Genomic DNA, 17,486 nt, shown 5'->3' with positions numbered 1-17,486 from the left:
TATTTTTCTTTCACCTTTTTATTTTTTCTGGATGTTTTAAGCCCATGCTTTTTTTTTTATTGCTGAGTTTTAGAAGTAAATGTTTTTATATGTCATAGCTCTGTTTCTGCTGCTTTAAAAAATTATATCAAATCATTGGAGTAAATCTACCAGTAGAAGAGAGGGAACATTTTTTTTTTACAGTTCATGATATTAATTGCTAAATGACTTTTCAGAGGGATTTATACCTTCTAAGCCCCTCTCCCTCCTGAAATCTGTCTACCCATTAGCCATCAGAGATTATTCATTCATTCAGTTAGGGTCAGAAAGGAAAATAAGTTGAAATTTAGACCTATCACTGTTAATTACTCTGTTGGTATCTCTCTTCGTATATATAGCAGAGGGAGATGTCAAACTAGTGTTTTAAAAGATATTTTAAAATTATTTGTGAAATTCAACGATTTATTGATTTGAATTGACTGTAGGGTATTTGCAAAAGTAAAACCCTTATATAATCATAAATATGAAGATGACAAGGAATGGCTATTTAGCAATTGGATTTTAAAATAAACTCTCGAAATGTTTGGATATTTAGCCATTTTTCCCCTTTCTCTTGGCTCCAGAATCAGTTTAGGAATTTTTATCTTCCAGCCATTGATTTTGCCATTAGATAGAATACTTTCACTCTTTGGACTTTTTTTTTTTTCAATATTCACAATTGTGGCAAACTTTGTACATTAAGATTTAGATTTATTTTGAAAGCAAGCAAAAGTCATTCAGAACAGAGTGAAATAAAACAATGATAAATTGCATAACATTGATCGAGGCATAAAAGAAAAAAGCCAAATGTGATTTGTAAAATAATAAGACAGAGTTTGTATGTGCACATGGTGTGGAAAGAAGGTGGTGAAGAATAAGAGTGATCTGAAAATACCTCCAAAATAGAAGTTTTGATTCTTTTCCCCTCAATAACAGCAACTGTGTTATCTCCGGTCAAAGGGACAACTTTACACTCAGCATTTTTACTTAACTGTAAAATATTTTCAGTTAGTCTTATTTCAGATGGCTTGAAATATCCTTTTTTGCTGAGTGGTTTAAACATTAAGTTATTCTGTTGCCCTAGATTTCTGCAAGAATGCGGTCTTGATGATTCAACAAGTTGAAGCACTTAGCCCAGTGATTCTCAACCCAGGCGATTTTGCCTCCAAGGAGACATTTGACAATGTCTGGGGACATTTTTTGTTGCCAAGACTTGTTGGAGAGTGGGGTGCTACTGGCATCCTAGTGGGGAGAGACTAGGGATGGATAGTGCATGTCCTACAGTGCACAAAACAGCCTGCTGCAACAAAGAATTATCCAGTCTCAAATATCAGCAATGGTGAGGCTGGGAAACCCTGTCTTAGCTTAAGGTCTTGGGCTGAGGGATAGTTAGTTGCTGTATTCAATCTTCTACTTAACTTTGGCAAGATATTTAGCCTCAGTTTCCTCATCTGAAAAATGTAGTATCTGTTCTATATAATTATTGTTAGTGCAGCATCTGACACATGGTCAGTAGTTGGTAGATACTATTACTGTTATTAATTAGCACCATCAACAATAATATTAAGCATGTCTAAAATTACTAGAATGGTAGTTTGATGAGTCTTTACAGTTTTTTTTAATTCTTTGCTAAATTCTTTCTTTTGAGAAGTAAATCCACATATACTTTGTATAATAGCTGTGCTGCAGTGTAGTAAGACCACTTTCCACATTTTTTCTAATTTGTACATTCTTCAGGCTACTTTACTCAGATTTAAATTATCAAAATAATAATGGTTTAAAGACTGAAAAATTTGTAGAGTGAGTGCAGGCACTCAGAGGACTTGAGTCTTTGGAATGAGGATAGTTGGTAAGCATGTGCACCGTAGCTGCTGCCTTTTAGGGCTCACTCTCCAGTAGTTGCCATGGCTCATTAGACTGCATCATGGTCACGGTCATCATGGTATTTTCCTCTTCCTCTCTAATGGCCCCCTGATGATTTTATTGACGCACTTCAGGGAGGATGATTAGCTGGTTCAGTCCTTGTACCATGCCTTCATTAAGGATGTTTAATAAAGCTACCACCAGTACCCTCTCTGTGAAGAACTGGCTAATGGTGAAAGGAAGGAGAAGGAAGTAAAGACACAAGGAATAGAAGGCATTGTGGTTCCTGCCTTTGAGGAGTTTACAGTCTAATTGAGGAGATATAATAACTTACATGTCTGGTTCTCCAAGGACTAATAGGACTGAAGGTATGGCAGCCTCATATATAAGGCAGGAAATAATGGAGCAAGGTTAGGAAAAGGACAAATCAAGGACAGGCATTTATTTGATTGCAGATAATTATTCCTTATATATAAATATGAGTCTAACAGCACTTTAAGGTCTTAGAAGTTACAGTAAATGTTCATGCTTACTTGATCTTTGCAGTAGTCACCAGAAGTAAAGTAACAGTTATTAAACTGTCTCCCAAATGTACATAGGTAATATATGTAATATAAATTAAATAACAGATTTGAAAATATACTGGGGAATGCCGGTGTGGAATTAGAAGAGTAATAATCTCCAGCACCCTCCTGGGCGAACATAATGCGTCAGGAGACCTTAAAGACGATTAGGGGTATTCGCCAGAGAGCCATATCTTGATGAAAACATCCTGTAGAGACATTACCCTCCTTTGATTCTAAGATTCTGTCTTTATTCCTCAAACATTTTATACTTTTCCTCTCTCCTTTCCTTTTTTTGACCTGAAGAAATGTATAGTTTTGATAGACAAAAACAAAGACAAACAAACCAACAGAACACTGTTGCTAAAATATGAGGAATAATAAAAATACATTAAGACTTTTCTTCTTTAGAGCCTGTTTGATAAGGTTTTGTTTTTGTAAAGTATTTCTACTAATTAATATGTAAATGACTGATTTGTAAGTACATTAACTGCTTATTCCATGGCACTATAATTGAAATGTCATTTATTAAAGAAAAGGGACACTTAACAAACCATATTCTCTTTACATGACAGGTACTTCCTGCCCTCAAGTTTTTTCCTAAAATTTTCCTATTATTTCCTTAAATTAAAATAGGAAATCTTTGGGGACTAGCAGCTGAATTTCGAACAGTACCTAATCAAAAAGCTGAAAGAATCTGCAAATAATACCTTTCAGTAGAATGGCCTTACCACTTATGGCTAGAATTCAGACCAAGTCATGAGAAAGATCCAAGATTATATCACTTATTATTTTATCATCTAAAAGAATTGTTGCTCTGAAAGATAGGAAGTACATGAAATATATACAGACCAAGTTTAAGGTTTTAGATAGTTACATGGGAAGACATTTGCACATCCTATGATTCCAATAAATTCCAAATCTAATTAGCATTGTAGCCACTTGAGTAGAATTAATAGATTTCTTTCATTAGGCAGAAAAATTAAGTAATATATACTTTAATAATAAATTTGAATCTAAGGGTCAGAGTTTCTACATATGGTCATTCAGATTGTCCCACTCAAGGCAGGGGCACCATTCATATCAAATGGATCTTAGATTATTTTGAAATTTTTTTTATGTTTGTATTATAATTGTTGACTACAAAGATGGACGATTTGTATATTTTTGACAACTTTCTGGCAGGTGACAGTGTCTTGTTTGGAGGTCAGTAACACATCATTTAGGTTGGATGCAGGCTGCTGAGGGACCTGTCTCCTTTGAGTTCTGGAGTCACTGAGGTAATAGCTATGAAGCGAGTTCAGCGGGCAGTCATGGTTGCAGGCAAGAGTCCATCCCTGGGCCTTTCTGATCTTGAAGAAACCTTAGCAGCTGAGTTGGTAACCCTAAAAATTTCATAGGAAAGTTATCCCAAAGTTGTTTGTGGTGGTGTAATTGTTTTATTAGACAAATGTTTACTTCCTGAAAGATTTTGAATTAAGTTTAAAAAGAATACACAAATAAGCAATTTCTCCATATTTGGCAGCTTATGTAGTTTTCATAGTTAAGGGAACTTGACTTCTATGAGTAACAAGAGTGCCTTATAATTGTAATTTTAAAAAAAAGTTTCATGATAGGAAGTTTCAAATTAGCTTTGTTTTATGAGGGGGAGGTAATTGGGTTTATTTATTTGTATTTGGAAGAGGTGCCAGGGATTGAACCCAGGACCTCATGCATGCTAAGCATGCGCTCTACCACTGAGCCACACCCTTCCCCCAGAAAGTTTCAAATATTCATAAAAGTAGAAAAGATAATCTAAAAGACTCCTGTGTACCTATCACCATGCTTCAACAATTAACAATGTATGTGCCATTCTTGTTACGCCTGTTCACCACCATCTTCCCCCACCAAGTGTTTTTAATAGAGTATTTTAAAACAAATCCCAGATATCTTGTCATTTCCCCTTAAATCCTTAGGTATGAATCTCTAACAGATAAGAATATATATATAATGATGTCATCATTATTATGGTACTTCCTTAATAACATATACTCCGTAGTCAATTTTAAAAGCTCCCTGATTTTACTTAACAGTGGGTTTGTTCAAATCAGGATCCAAAAACGGTTTGCATATTACATGTGATGATGTCACTTAAATATCTTTTGTCCTCTTAGTTCCCTCTCCCTTTACCCCGCCCCCATTTCTTTCTCTCTTCCTCTACCATTGATTTGTTGGAAGAAGTGGACGTATGTCTGTAGAATGTACAGGATTTGGATTTGGTTTAAGTTTTGCTTTTTCTTAGTGTTATTTTCTTTATTTCTCTGGTCCTCAGTTTTCCTATAAACTAGTATTGAAGTCTAGAGACTCAGTTAGATTCAGGTTCACAATGTAATTCCAAGTCTTAAAAATTGAGAAAGAATTCACATACCATAATATTTATTCACCCTTTTAAAAAAGTAAACAGTTCCATTGATTTTTTTGGAATATTCACAGAATTGTGCAAACATATCTGTTTAAAGTACCTTAACAGAAACATTCATTTAACACACACCCTTTACTTGGGTACTTAGTTTTCACCTAATATAACTAAGCTAGCCAGAAAAGGCCAACATACATATGGAAATGTGTGTGTGCGTGTGTGTATGTGTGTGTTTGTGTGTGTGTGTGATGTTATTTCAGATTCCCTCTTAGCATTGTAGAACTGCTTTGAAGAAAACTGAGAAAATAATTTTGTTTTATTCCCTAAGAAAGCAGTTTTTATACCATTGTCATACTTTCTAAAACTTTGAAGATAGAGTAAGGACAGTACCTTTGGTAATTGTTGAAACATTAATGTCATGAATATTCTGAAAATAAAATCTGAGAAGTGAAAGTGGTAGGAACACTGTTATCCAGTTGTCATAATGAGAGACCCAGAGACTCCAGGATCTTTCTCAGACTTTATATCTGTCTCACGGTATTCGTTAGTCTAAGTTGTTGTTGATACGTTAGCAACCTCTAGAATGCCTCACATATTCTTGTGGGTTGTGTCCAGTAGACACGAGCATAGGCTATTTTATTGATAAGAAAACAGTAGAACATTGCTCAGCGTATAGGACAAGGCAGAAGATTGTCATACTTAACTGACCTGCACCGGTTTATTTGGTTTCTTATGACCTTAGACAACTTTTCTTTAACTTTGAGCCTAAGTTTCTAAATTTGCAAAGAGCATGGGTGATATTTTCTAGCTCGATGCCAGTGTCCTTTAGTTCGTGAATTACTTCTCTGGCAATGATGCATTCTACTCTCTTCATGTCTGGGTCTCTAGATGATTGTCTGATTTGCTCATAACTGTCTTTCCTCCTTATAAATATTCCTTCTTTTGCTCTCTCTGATTAATCATTTACTTTTTCCCAGGAATTCATCTGTCCTTTTCCTTAACTATTTTTTGTAAAATTATTCCTTTTGGTTTTAATTTGTACTTTACTGCTGTGTAGTTCTCTTCTTTATTCCCCCGCTTTGAAGCCACCTGCTGCCGTATGTTTTGCTTTCTGTATTGTGAGGCTAAATGTTTTGGTGCTCCTGGGTTTGTATTCGGTAACAACTTTCATGAGCTTACAGTTTCTGTGTTTTTTTAATGAGTGGCATGATGCATTCACCCCTTATGAGCAGTCAGTGATTATGTTAATTAACATTCTTAGCATAGATAATATATCCTGCATGGATGCAGAATTTTGTGCTATATTTTACTGATAATTGTACTAATACTGTGTATGATATTGATGCATTTCTCACATCGGCATGTCTCGTTTCCTGCTTGTTTTGCAGAATTCTGCTGCTAAATAATTTGTCATACTAATGCTAAATAAACTGATAAATTATTTATTATGAATTTAAAATTTAATAAATAATAATTAATAAACCAATTAAATTTGAGTAAGAATTCACGAGTATTCCAGAGACTTTAATTTATAAATGAGAACCTCAGTGTTTAAGAGCACGTGAGGCCGTGGCTATCTGGGGCACCGCTGAGTGACAGTGTCACTAGTCACAGGTTGATGCAAATTGTCTGTGTGGGCTGAATAGCCCTGGGAAGCACAGGCAGCCTGGAACAATCAGCGTCTTCATGGCCGAACAGAATGGATTCTTCTTAAGTAGGAGGGCTTGCTATCACTTTTGAATAATGAGTTGATTGACAAACATATTGTAAAGAATAGGAGGATTTCTGAAATGTCTTCTTCTATTTTCCCTCCTCAGGGCAACTGTTTTTCATTATTACTATGGGCTGTTTCAGGGCTTGTATTCCATGGTAGTTGTGTGTGGGCAACAGTGAGTCCTTCATCACCTAACTGTGTATAATAGTACACAGTGTTAGAGTATGTTTTTTTCTTGGTAATTGTTGGTAGATCCACTTCCTGGTTATACTTAAAGTATCCTGTTACGGTACATTATTGAAATGTTAGGAATGTTGGCTGTAGTGTGGCATATTCTAGTACATTATTTATTCATCTTCCAATATATTAAATACCTCCTATTTTTTAGACACAGTAACTGAGGTTAACTATATGAATTGATTTAAAATGCACTTTTTCTCTCTTTTGAGCTAAAAGCAGGATTTAATTGGGAAACCAAACATAGCCAAAGGCTCCTCATCTCCAGAATTGTTCTGTAGCCAAAAAAATGGCAAACTATTAGCACTTTTACTTCTTTTCACTGTACCATACATACCCTGTTCTGACTGAAAACTTTTTTTTTAAACTGAAAATTATATGCATGGAAGAGCTGCTGTTGTTTCCATTGGCCTTCCCTTGGGAATTTTATTACATGATAGGAACTCCATGTCATATCAAGTCATTTAGAGTCCTGATTTAACAGTTTTGTTTTTAGGTAAGTATGTATCTGAGTCTATCACATTTTAAGCTGTAAATAAGAGTCTTGTTTTTAACGAGTAGTTGATGTGTTGAGAATCCCACTACCTCACACATAGAAGTTCTTTTAAGGTATTTTATAGATGAGCTTAGCTTGACTTCAAAGACGTAAAAAGGTCTTTCATTAATAAATATTAAAGTAATACATAATATTTTAAAGAAACTAATTCACGTTTGTGGGAATTGCTGTACATTTACTGAGAGGAGCTGTAATAATTGACATGATTTATCTGAATAAGTCTGAGAAGAGTCTTATATAATATAAGAACAATTAACTACTGACCAGCCTGTGTAGCCAGATGCTTATGTGTGTGACTGCTTTCAAGATTCCTTCTAAAGGAAATGATGGGACTTAAGTGTTTGCCTCCCTTGGTGTTACAGTCCTGAGATTTGCTTGACTGCATACAGTGGCAGGTGGATTCATACTCCTGGTCTAGGAACAGGGCTGTCACATAGATAGAAGCATGGGAACAAGGCCAGACTCCTCTGTCTTTATCTTCGTTTGAAAACTAGGCACAATGTACTTGTTAATACGGTAGCTCAGAATTAATTTTACTTTTCAGAGTGCCTTACATTTGTATAAACTGTGGCATATCGCTGACACTAAAGATCCAGAGCCTGACAAATGAAACATTAAGGGTTTTACACGTCATATTCACATGTCCATATCCCTGCCACAAAATGATTATGCATTCCCATTCCACATACTGCACTGATCATTTGATAAAATGCCCAGAATGCTGAAGCTTGGATTTGGATCTTGGTGCTGATCTGTCTAGTCTATATTTCTGCTTGCATCTACAAACTGAAGACACTGAAATATTAGTCAGTCAGCAAATACTGGTTGAACACCTACTGTGTGTCAGTCACTGTTCCAGGCACTGGAATGTCAGGCAATGTGTTACTTTACTCAGCTATTTGATTTTGTGGGTTTATTGCTCTTAGTTCTAATTTTGGACGTGAGCTTCTATTGCTGATACAGGCTTTATCTGCTGCTGTCACTTACAGTTTTAGCTATAAGATTTGATAAGTCCTTAGATTTATGTATCTTAGACTTCCTCTTGCAGTTGTCATTGTCATTTCCCACCCAAAGGGGTGATCAGGCTCCCTCTAAGTAGGTTTTAAAATCTTACTCTGCTTTTTTTCTTGTTTTATAGCCCAGAGCCACTTTCAAACTTCACCGTGAATTACAAACTTAAATATTTTCTGAGGCCAGCCTGTTATCGTAAATGTATGAAGCAGGTCAGTGTGAGTAAATAGAGATTAGTAGGTATGTGTCAAACTGAAAAGTTCAGGCCCCCCTGTAAACATTTTTAAAAATGCCTTTTTAACCTGTGTCAAACACATCTATAGGCCAAAAGTTTCCAACATTCTGAACGTCTAGATGCATGTAAATTAGACCGTTGACTTTGAAATATGAAAATGAAATATCAGTTTATTAGTGACAGTGATTGTATCAGTTTTAAAATAGGAAATGCTAAGAACTTTGCCACAGTTAGTGTTATGTATTTGTGGGGTGGGGTGTGTGTATTATTTTGTTTTGTTTAATGTATTGGGGACACCTTTCCATGGTCAGTCATATAGATCTATCTCTCATGTCATTTAATGACTGTGAAGTTTCCATAGTAAGGATGTGCTATCATTTATTTTTTCCATTTCCATAATGATGGGTATTAGAGAAAATCCAAAGTATGTTTTAGTGTAACCTTTATGGAAGATAAGGATTAAGTTTTTTTCGCCTGTTTTCTTTGTTATTTTTAAATACTGTAATTTGAATAAAAGACAGTAGAAATTAATTTTAAACCCAAAAGTTGATTCCAGGAAATAATAGGTTTATATCATTTACATAACTCTTAGGAATCCTCAATTTAATTATATTTCTTTCTGGTTAAACAGATGCATGTGGATGAACCATTATAAGGGCATAATTTCCTGGGCATTAATGACTGAAGAGCCCTTATACAGTAGTTTGAAGCTATTAATAGATTCTGTATAAATTCTGAGCATAACATGTTTACCAATATTCACACGTAAAGAAACAGCCGTGAATAGTGACGTATCTGTGAGAACTAACATTCGCATTGTATTGTGTAGCTGTTAGGGTTCGTTACTTTTTTGTTATAGGAAATAAATAGGTGGTGCTTTCTTACAACTTAATGATTCTTGCAAACTGTTACTTGAATTCTGTTCTAATGGAACTTACAGAGTTTCTAGACCAAATTACTTTACAGCAGTGTGATTTCATCTGATCTCTTCCTGTATTACGCTCTTTGGCCTAATTTCATTTTAGTTAGGAAAAGCAGCAAAAAATTCTTATTGGACATATTGAAAGGGCTTTTCCACCTGGGATGTAGATTTCTTTCTCTTTTAATCATTTAAAATACTCTTAAATTGAGATACAGAATACATAGTTATTAGAGTACAGTTTCTAATATGGAACCCAGTTCTCCTCCCTCTAATATGGAGTCCAGTCACATCCCACTGAATGCAGAATTGTTTGTGTGTAGCGATTTTCTGAGGAGATGTTTTATAACTTTCAACGCATTTTCAAAGTGATGACATACTGGGAGTGGCAGTGGCCGCAGTGGTAGGTAGTCAATCAGTGACCTGGTATCTCGATGATGCTGTAGGAGGACCAGTTTATTCACTGTAGGCTTTGTCATCTTCAAAGGTTTTCTGGTATTTTTTTAATGAGGAAAAAAAATATTGGTAACTGAAGAGAAGAGCTGGGTAACCTGGGACCTGGCACAGTTCAGACTGGTCCAGTGGCATTCTCTGTTCTTTATATTTAAAGAAGCGAGGCTATTCCCAGCACTCAGCTCTGGATTAGACCCAACTTTTAGGAAGGCGTTATTTGCTCTCTTAACAGAGGCCTGGAAGCCACACTTGTATTTCTGTAACTCATAGGGGAAATGAATGAATATTGTAGTTTTAAAAAATAACATCATTAATTATGGATGAAGATAAAAATTAAAAAGTGAACATTTCAGAAAATATGTAAGAATGGTATATGCAAATATATATTGACTTGGAAATATAAATCCAGTGGATCTCAAAAATTTTAGTTCTACTGTCCACTTTAGGTTTTTCACTGCGGATGAACAGTGTTCTTTGTCACACATAGCTCTTCCTCCCCCTCCCACAAATAATGATCATGTAATTGGGATTACAGTAACTACTATTATTGAATCCTTCATTAACTTTAATAAAGTTCTTTAAGTTATAGTTTCTGGTTAATTTGTTTAAGTTTGAATGATTTTTATAACATAAAATGTTGTAAATGATTTATTATTTTTTCTTTATTTTTCTAAACAGATTAGCAGCTAAATTTTTTTCTATTTAGTAATGTGATCTGCAGGGTAACCACTCTTAGCTTTTCAAGGAAAATGTGTATTCTGAGTTACAGTGATAACCGGTAGAAGTCCAGTTCTGAAACATTGCTAAAGTAATTACATTCGGAAGCATCATGAATTTTGTTTTTCCTTTCTTCATTTATTATGGCAAAAACACTCCGCCACACATATATATATTAAATACTGGAAATAAAATCGTGTTTCAAATTCCCATTCTTTAAAAAAATCTTTTCAGAATTTAAGTAAATAAAGACCAGAAAGTGGCAGCAGTAATAATTTAGAATGTGATTGAACTGAGAAGACTGCGAGTCATTATTTCACTTTAAAAACTTCAAGATTTATATTAAAAGAATCATTGTCTTCTTTCAGATAAATTTGCGTCTCATCTTGGTAAGTGGGAAAACAAAAGAGTTCCTGTTTTCTCCTAATGATTCTGCCTCTGACATTGCGAAGCATGTGTATGACAACTGGCCAATGGGTGAGTGGAGTTTTTCTCTTAAAAATAAGTAACGTTAATTCTTTGTGCCCTACCTTTTTTCACAAACATTTTGAACAAGTTGTAAGTAAATAAAATATAAAAGAACAAACAAATGATTGAGGGTATAAGGCTTAAAAAGTAGGGGTGGCTGCATCCTTCCCTGGGTTTTGCTCTTCTGCTTCCTCACAGGCAAATGGTAGAGGAGCCAGTGCATCAAGTCCCTGTTTGGCCTTAGAGCTGTTTTAATGTAAAAGAAAACGCAAAATAACTAGCACACACTCTCGTAGCAGTAACCCTATTTATACCAAAACATAAAGTGAAAGGAAAGAAAAACTATCTTTAACAAATTATCCTTTCTTTGCTCTGTTCTATACATGGTCTATTTAAAATTGAGTTTGACACAAAGTTAATTTCTAATTCATGTCACTTCATGTGTTCTCTGAACTGCTACAAAGTCAAGAAGGTATAAAATCCATTTATGCTTTGGATTTTCCAGCCAGTATCATGACAGACAAAAGTTTTTGCAGGGTGTGTGTATGGTATTTCTTAATTTCTCTGGTTCTTTGCTGTGCAGTAAGACTGTCTTGCCATCCTCAAGTGAGTCTTTAGCTTATGTTTTTTTTTTGAACTTTCCCCAAGTCATCTTGACTGTTTTAATGGCATGTACTGTAGTGATATGACTGTTTCAGCTGATTTCACTTAATTTTACTAGCCAATGCAGTTGGGACTTTTAAAGGACAAGACTTGTTTTAAGAGAGAACACAGTGTATACAAAATAAATCAATTAGATCAGTGTTTCTCACCCTAAAATAATATATGGAGCTCTTTTAGAGGAAGAATATTCTTGTAGATTCCCTAGTGCTGACTTTAAAAATAAACATTACATCAGATAGAGACATAAAACTCAAGTAAGTGTTTATCCTTATTAACTTGTATACAACCATAAAACTAAAACAGATCTACAAAGAAAATGCAAATGCAACTCTAAAACCAGTAATGGTCAAATTAACAATTTTAATGTGCCACATGATGTATTTTTGCTAAAATCAACTCGCTGCTTGCACCGTGACTGTGGTGCTGTTGAGTCTGGCATGCCTCTGCTGCTGCTTGCTGTATGAGAACCCAGTTATCTGTGAATTCACCACAGAACCTTCATTCACACACTCCACCAAATTGTCATTCAGCCTTCACTTAGCAAGAATGCATCATTTATGTATTAAGTCGACCTCTGTTCTTTTCTTGTTAACCTCTTGACAATTAAAGAAGTACTGCTTGGCACCAGCACTATCATACATGCATACGTGGGCACTAAAATCCCACGGCTGTACTTGGTTATAAGGTAATTATTTGATTTATCTATATAATCTCTTCCAGATTATCATTAAAATGAAAACACAATCTAAAAGCTCTTGAAGAGGACTTTCAGACCATAAGAACATATTTTTGTGAATTCATAGACCTGAGTTTAAGAAACGCTGATTTAGACAAACACTTTGAAATGACTGGCTCTTTCTTCCCACAGTCACCAAGGGACAGGTCAGTGCTAGTTCTTAAATCAGGAAGAGACTGAGGCTAAGAGTTATAAATAAGAAGGAATCTCAGAAAAGCTGAAGTAAACTAAACTTGGGCTCTTAGAATATTGGATTTTCTTCATAGGCAGGCAGGATAGATAACTAACAGTATGAAAAACATTTAAAAATGTCTGATAGTGCTGTTGTACTAAGTATAAAAGATTACTTCTGTGATTTTTGTAGAGGTGGAGACATCTACACATATTACAGAAAAGATTACCATAACTGTAAAAGGTTACATTATAACTAGAGTTAAAAGAAATACTTCTACCTTCATAATTGTTTGACTTAGATTAAAATTAATATTAATTCCTTAAAATATCCTGATTAATGGTTAAACAAAGGTAAGACCCAAGTGCAGATCTTTACCATAAACAGTTTCCCAAACGAATGAACCGTCATCTACCAGTGTTGGAAATTGATTGTGTCAATTCTGCATTACTTGTTTTCATAAAAAAAGCTTTTGAACCCAGGCTTTCCTCAATTTGCCAGTTCTATTCAGCAATTTTAAGACACTGCAGAAAATAAAAATAAATAATTTAATTTTCTTTTATATAAAATATTTAAGTTAAAAACCTTGGTCTATATTGTATCCATAATGCAGTAAAGGTCAGCAAATGTAAATATTGGTGCTAATAATAAAAGTCTAGTGAATATTACATCAGTGGAAGGAGATACTTTGTGCAATGTACTTTTGGAAGGATTTTGTTTTCTTGGTATACTCTTGGGCATCTTAGAAGAATATTGTTAATAGATGGATTAGTCAGCCACACAGCTGTTATCGGGTCAGAGGTCCAAAAAAATAACCCATTAAGTGTATGTTGCTAGTAGCTGAAATTCCTCCTCTAAGCATTGTTCTTCAATAGGTCTCTCTAAATTTCAGATCCTCTGAGAGAGGAAGGGAGATAGTGTATTAAACCAAAGAAGCACATGGAAATCATGACACTCTATATAATATAATGAAATATATGGCTTTAAATTTCTTCATCTCAAAAAATACCTTAAATATTTTTAGAATTTTTTTCCCTGTGAATCAGACAGTTACTGTCATTTGTCTTTATATCTATGGGACACTGCCATCTTGACCAGGAATATTCATATACCTGATAAGGAGCTAATATCTAAAATATATAAGGAACTCATACAATTCAACAGCAAAACAAACAAACAACCCAGTTTTAAAATGAGCAGAAGATCTGAATAGACATTTTTCCAAAGAAGACATACAGATGACAAACAGGCGCATGAAAAGATGCTCAACATCATTAACCATCAGGGAAATGTAAATCAAAATCACAGTGAGATGTCACCTCACACCTGTTCTGAAGACTGTTATAAAAAAGATAAGAAATAGCAAGTGTTGGTGAGGATGTGGGAAAAAAGAAACCAATTTAATCGGTGCATCCATTATGGAAAACAGTATGGCGATTTCTTAAAAAATTAGAAATAGAAGTACTATATGATCCAGCAATTCTGCTTCTGGGTATTTACGTGAAGAAAATCAGAACACTAATTCAAAAAGATATATGCGCACCTATGTCCATCGCAGCTTTATTTACAACAGCCAAGGTATGGAAGCAACCTGAGTTCCCATTAGTGGATAAATGGATAATGAAATTGTGATACACATACACACAATGGAATATTATTCAGCCATAGAAGAATAGTGAAGTTGCCATTTGCAACAACATGGACGGACCTGGAGGCATTACGCTAAGTGAAATAAGTCAAACAGAGACAAATGAATACCAGATGATCTCTCTTATATATGGAATTAAAAAAAAAAAAAGCCAAGCTCTTAGATACAGAGAACAGATTGGTGGCTGCAAGAGGTAGGGAGGAGGGTATGTGGGAGAGATGGGTAAACTTTGTTTTTTTTTAGTTAAAATGAATTGAATAAAAATTGTTTTTTATAAAAGAAGATTTATAGCAAAATATTTTAATTCTGGCATTTTAACACAGAGGACATTTAACACAAAATAAAGTTTGACCCGAGTAAAATTAGATTAGGTAGAAATTATCATGACAAAATAAAACTAACAATGCTAAAGGGAAAATAAAGAAATATTCTATTAAACAATAATTTCGGGTATGGTGAATTCAAAGTAATTCATACAAAAGTGCTGGTGACTTAACTTGATCTTTCTTCTAGAAGAGGGACCTCGGAGCACTGAGTCAGAAGGCAACAACGGCTTCCCAGGGGAGGGAGGGACAGGGCAGGGGGCACAGGACCTGGCAGAGAACCACTGAGATCCTTTTCTCCTCTGCCCTTTTCTGTTTTGCCAAGTCACTGAGAAGCACTGGTTTTATCAAATTCATGTTCATCATTTTGAACACTCAGAAAAAGGCAAGAGGAAAAGTGCTTTATTTACCTCCTTTCTCTTCTGGCACTCGCTCTTCAGGCCATTTTAAACTGACTTTTGTGTTGATGGTTGTCACCTCCTAATAATAGGAGCTTCTGTAGAAAACAGACACACGATTACTAGAATTCCTGAGAAAGATGATGGTGGAATTCTCAAATCTTTATCAAAATCAGAGCTTAGATTATTATATTTGCAAGCTAGTGAAAATTACTAACCCCATACCCTGCCATGGTAACCAGTGTCCTCAAAGCATTATTTTAACAGAATCATTTCAAATTTTACTGTAATGTAAGTTATACACTAAAATGAAATACTCTCTTACTCATCCTGCCCACCAGTTTGTCTTCTGATTTTATGTGTACACTATTCTAGATTCCATATTTGTATAGTACCTCCTAATATATATTATTTTTCGAGTTTCTTCTGAGTATTTTGGGTAAAGTGAACTGAAGTTGTATTTTCTGTAGTATTTATCAGTTGGCTTAAAAAAATAACGTACAAATCAACATTATCCAAAAGTAACTACTGTGGGGTTTTTTTTGTTGTTGTTATTCTGTGTTTGAAATTTTTATTCTCTAGTTATTGAGGTATAATTTTTTGTTACACTCTGCATCAGTATATTCTTTTAAAAATCTGTTAAACCTATTGTGAGCCTAACAGGTACAAATACTGGAACATTATAATATTTTCTGTTAATTAGTGGTATTTACAATTGATTTTCAACTGACTTTTTTTTTTTTTACTAGGATTGGCTTTTTCCCAACTCATTTGTTTTAATTTTTAAACTTCAGGACTACATTTGGGCACATTTTAGTAAGCTTTAAGAAGCAAAAACTAGTCTTTCTTCAGCTCTTGCTATTTAATGAGAAGAACTAGCAAGAACCAAGGCTGCAGTGATTTCAGGAGTAGTGACTTTTCCAGTTATTGGGAAGCTCCAAGTGCCTTCTCTGATGTTGTTCTATCTGGCTTGGATCTGAATTTCAGAACAGTGTAGTAATACCTTAATTTTGTGTGAAATACTCCTAACAATTCCCTGGTTCTTTTCAGACTGGGAAGAAGAGCAGGTCAGCAGTCCAAATATTCTACGCCTTATTTATCAAGGACGATTTCTACATGGAAATGTCACATTAGGAGGTAATATTCACCTTTATAATGAGATTTAATGCCTCTCATGGCAACATTGTTTGTTTAAATGCCAATGTCTGATTTTACTAAAAAATATTTCAAACTATGAATTTTTCCTAGTTTTTGATATGTCTACTATCTTACATTCTGCATTCTGTTTAATTTTAGCACTACAGTTACGTGTTTATTATCTTGTAAAATAAACTCTAAGCCATTATAAGATGGGTGTCCATACTATTATTTTATAAATGTAATTGTACTTCTGGATAATATAATTTACATGTGATATTTTTACATTGAAACCAGACACACAAACTAGGAAAAGTTTATGATAATTGATTTTTAAATATAATAATGAAGAGATGTTTTCAGTTTGACTTTAACTGGTACAATTGCCGATCATGCAGGAATAAAGGTAAAAGTAATGTTAGAGAAGCAGTGTATTATAGTGACTGAGAGAGCAGATTTTAGAGCCAGACTGCCCAAGTTGTATCTTAGCTCTACCACTTGCTGGCTCTGTCACCTTGAGCAACTTATTTCACTGCTTTTTGTCCTCGTTTGCTCATCAGTAAATTGGGATGACACTAGTGCCTACCTCACAGATTGGGAGGGTTAAATTAGTTTATATATTCGAAGCACTTAGAACAGTGCTGGGCACATATTAAACACTTTTCATTGTTAGCTGTTGCTACTCTTTATATGTGGATGAAGAAATGTAGCTCAGTAGCACCCCCTTATGGGGGATATGTTTTCTACTATCAGCAGTATGTTACTATAATTAGAAATTTATAGGCAAGTGAAATGATCTACTTTAATATATCTTTGTTAAATATAGTCTTTTTTCTCTAAACCTAACAATGAAATGTTTAATCTTTTTTTCCTTGAGTAGAATATTTTCACTCATTCATTGATTCTTTGAGCATATATTTATTTCTTATGAACAACACTGTACTAAGTTGGAGATACAGGGCTGAATGAGGTGGCATTTCTTCCTTCATTGTGCTCTAGTATTACATAGTAGACACAGATAAAATTCACTTAAATACCGTGTGACAAGGGCTGGAGTAGATGATTGCAAATGATTATTATGACAATATCAGGGAGAACATTTCAGTATGTAATTTAACACAGGTTCTGGTGGCGGTGATAACCCTGGTCTGAAAGGTGATGCTATCTGCTATGAGATATCTGCTGTTCAAATACAACTTTGGGGGGTTGTAGTTTTTTATCGCTCTTTGTGTAGTTCCATGGACAACTCTTAATATA

At 34.6% G+C, this 17,486-nt stretch overlaps 1 protein-coding gene across 2 annotated transcripts in view; it reads left to right on the top strand.

Annotated features, from left to right (window-relative positions):
* UBL3 (ubiquitin like 3) overlaps positions 1-17,486 on the top strand; it is a 55,613-nt gene that overhangs the window by 34,815 nt on the left and 3,312 nt on the right. Inside the window, exons 2-4 of one of the 2 annotated variants that reach the window (XM_072976066.1) lie at positions 8,488-8,572; positions 11,053-11,161; positions 16,143-16,229. In XM_072976066.1, coding sequence (XP_072832167.1) covers positions 8,488-8,572; positions 11,053-11,161; positions 16,143-16,229 — 281 coding nt within the window. The remainder of the gene's footprint in view (positions 1-8,487; positions 8,573-11,052; positions 11,162-16,142; positions 16,230-17,486) is intronic. The other variant, XM_006208980.4, reaches the window with a different exon arrangement.

This window comes from Vicugna pacos, chromosome 14, assembly GCF_048564905.1.
Source record: "Vicugna pacos chromosome 14, VicPac4, whole genome shotgun sequence".
Lineage (NCBI taxonomy): Eukaryota > Metazoa > Chordata > Mammalia > Artiodactyla > Camelidae > Vicugna > Vicugna pacos.
The sequence above is the reverse complement of the archived record's forward strand: the minus strand, read 5'-3'. Positions and strand labels throughout refer to the sequence as shown.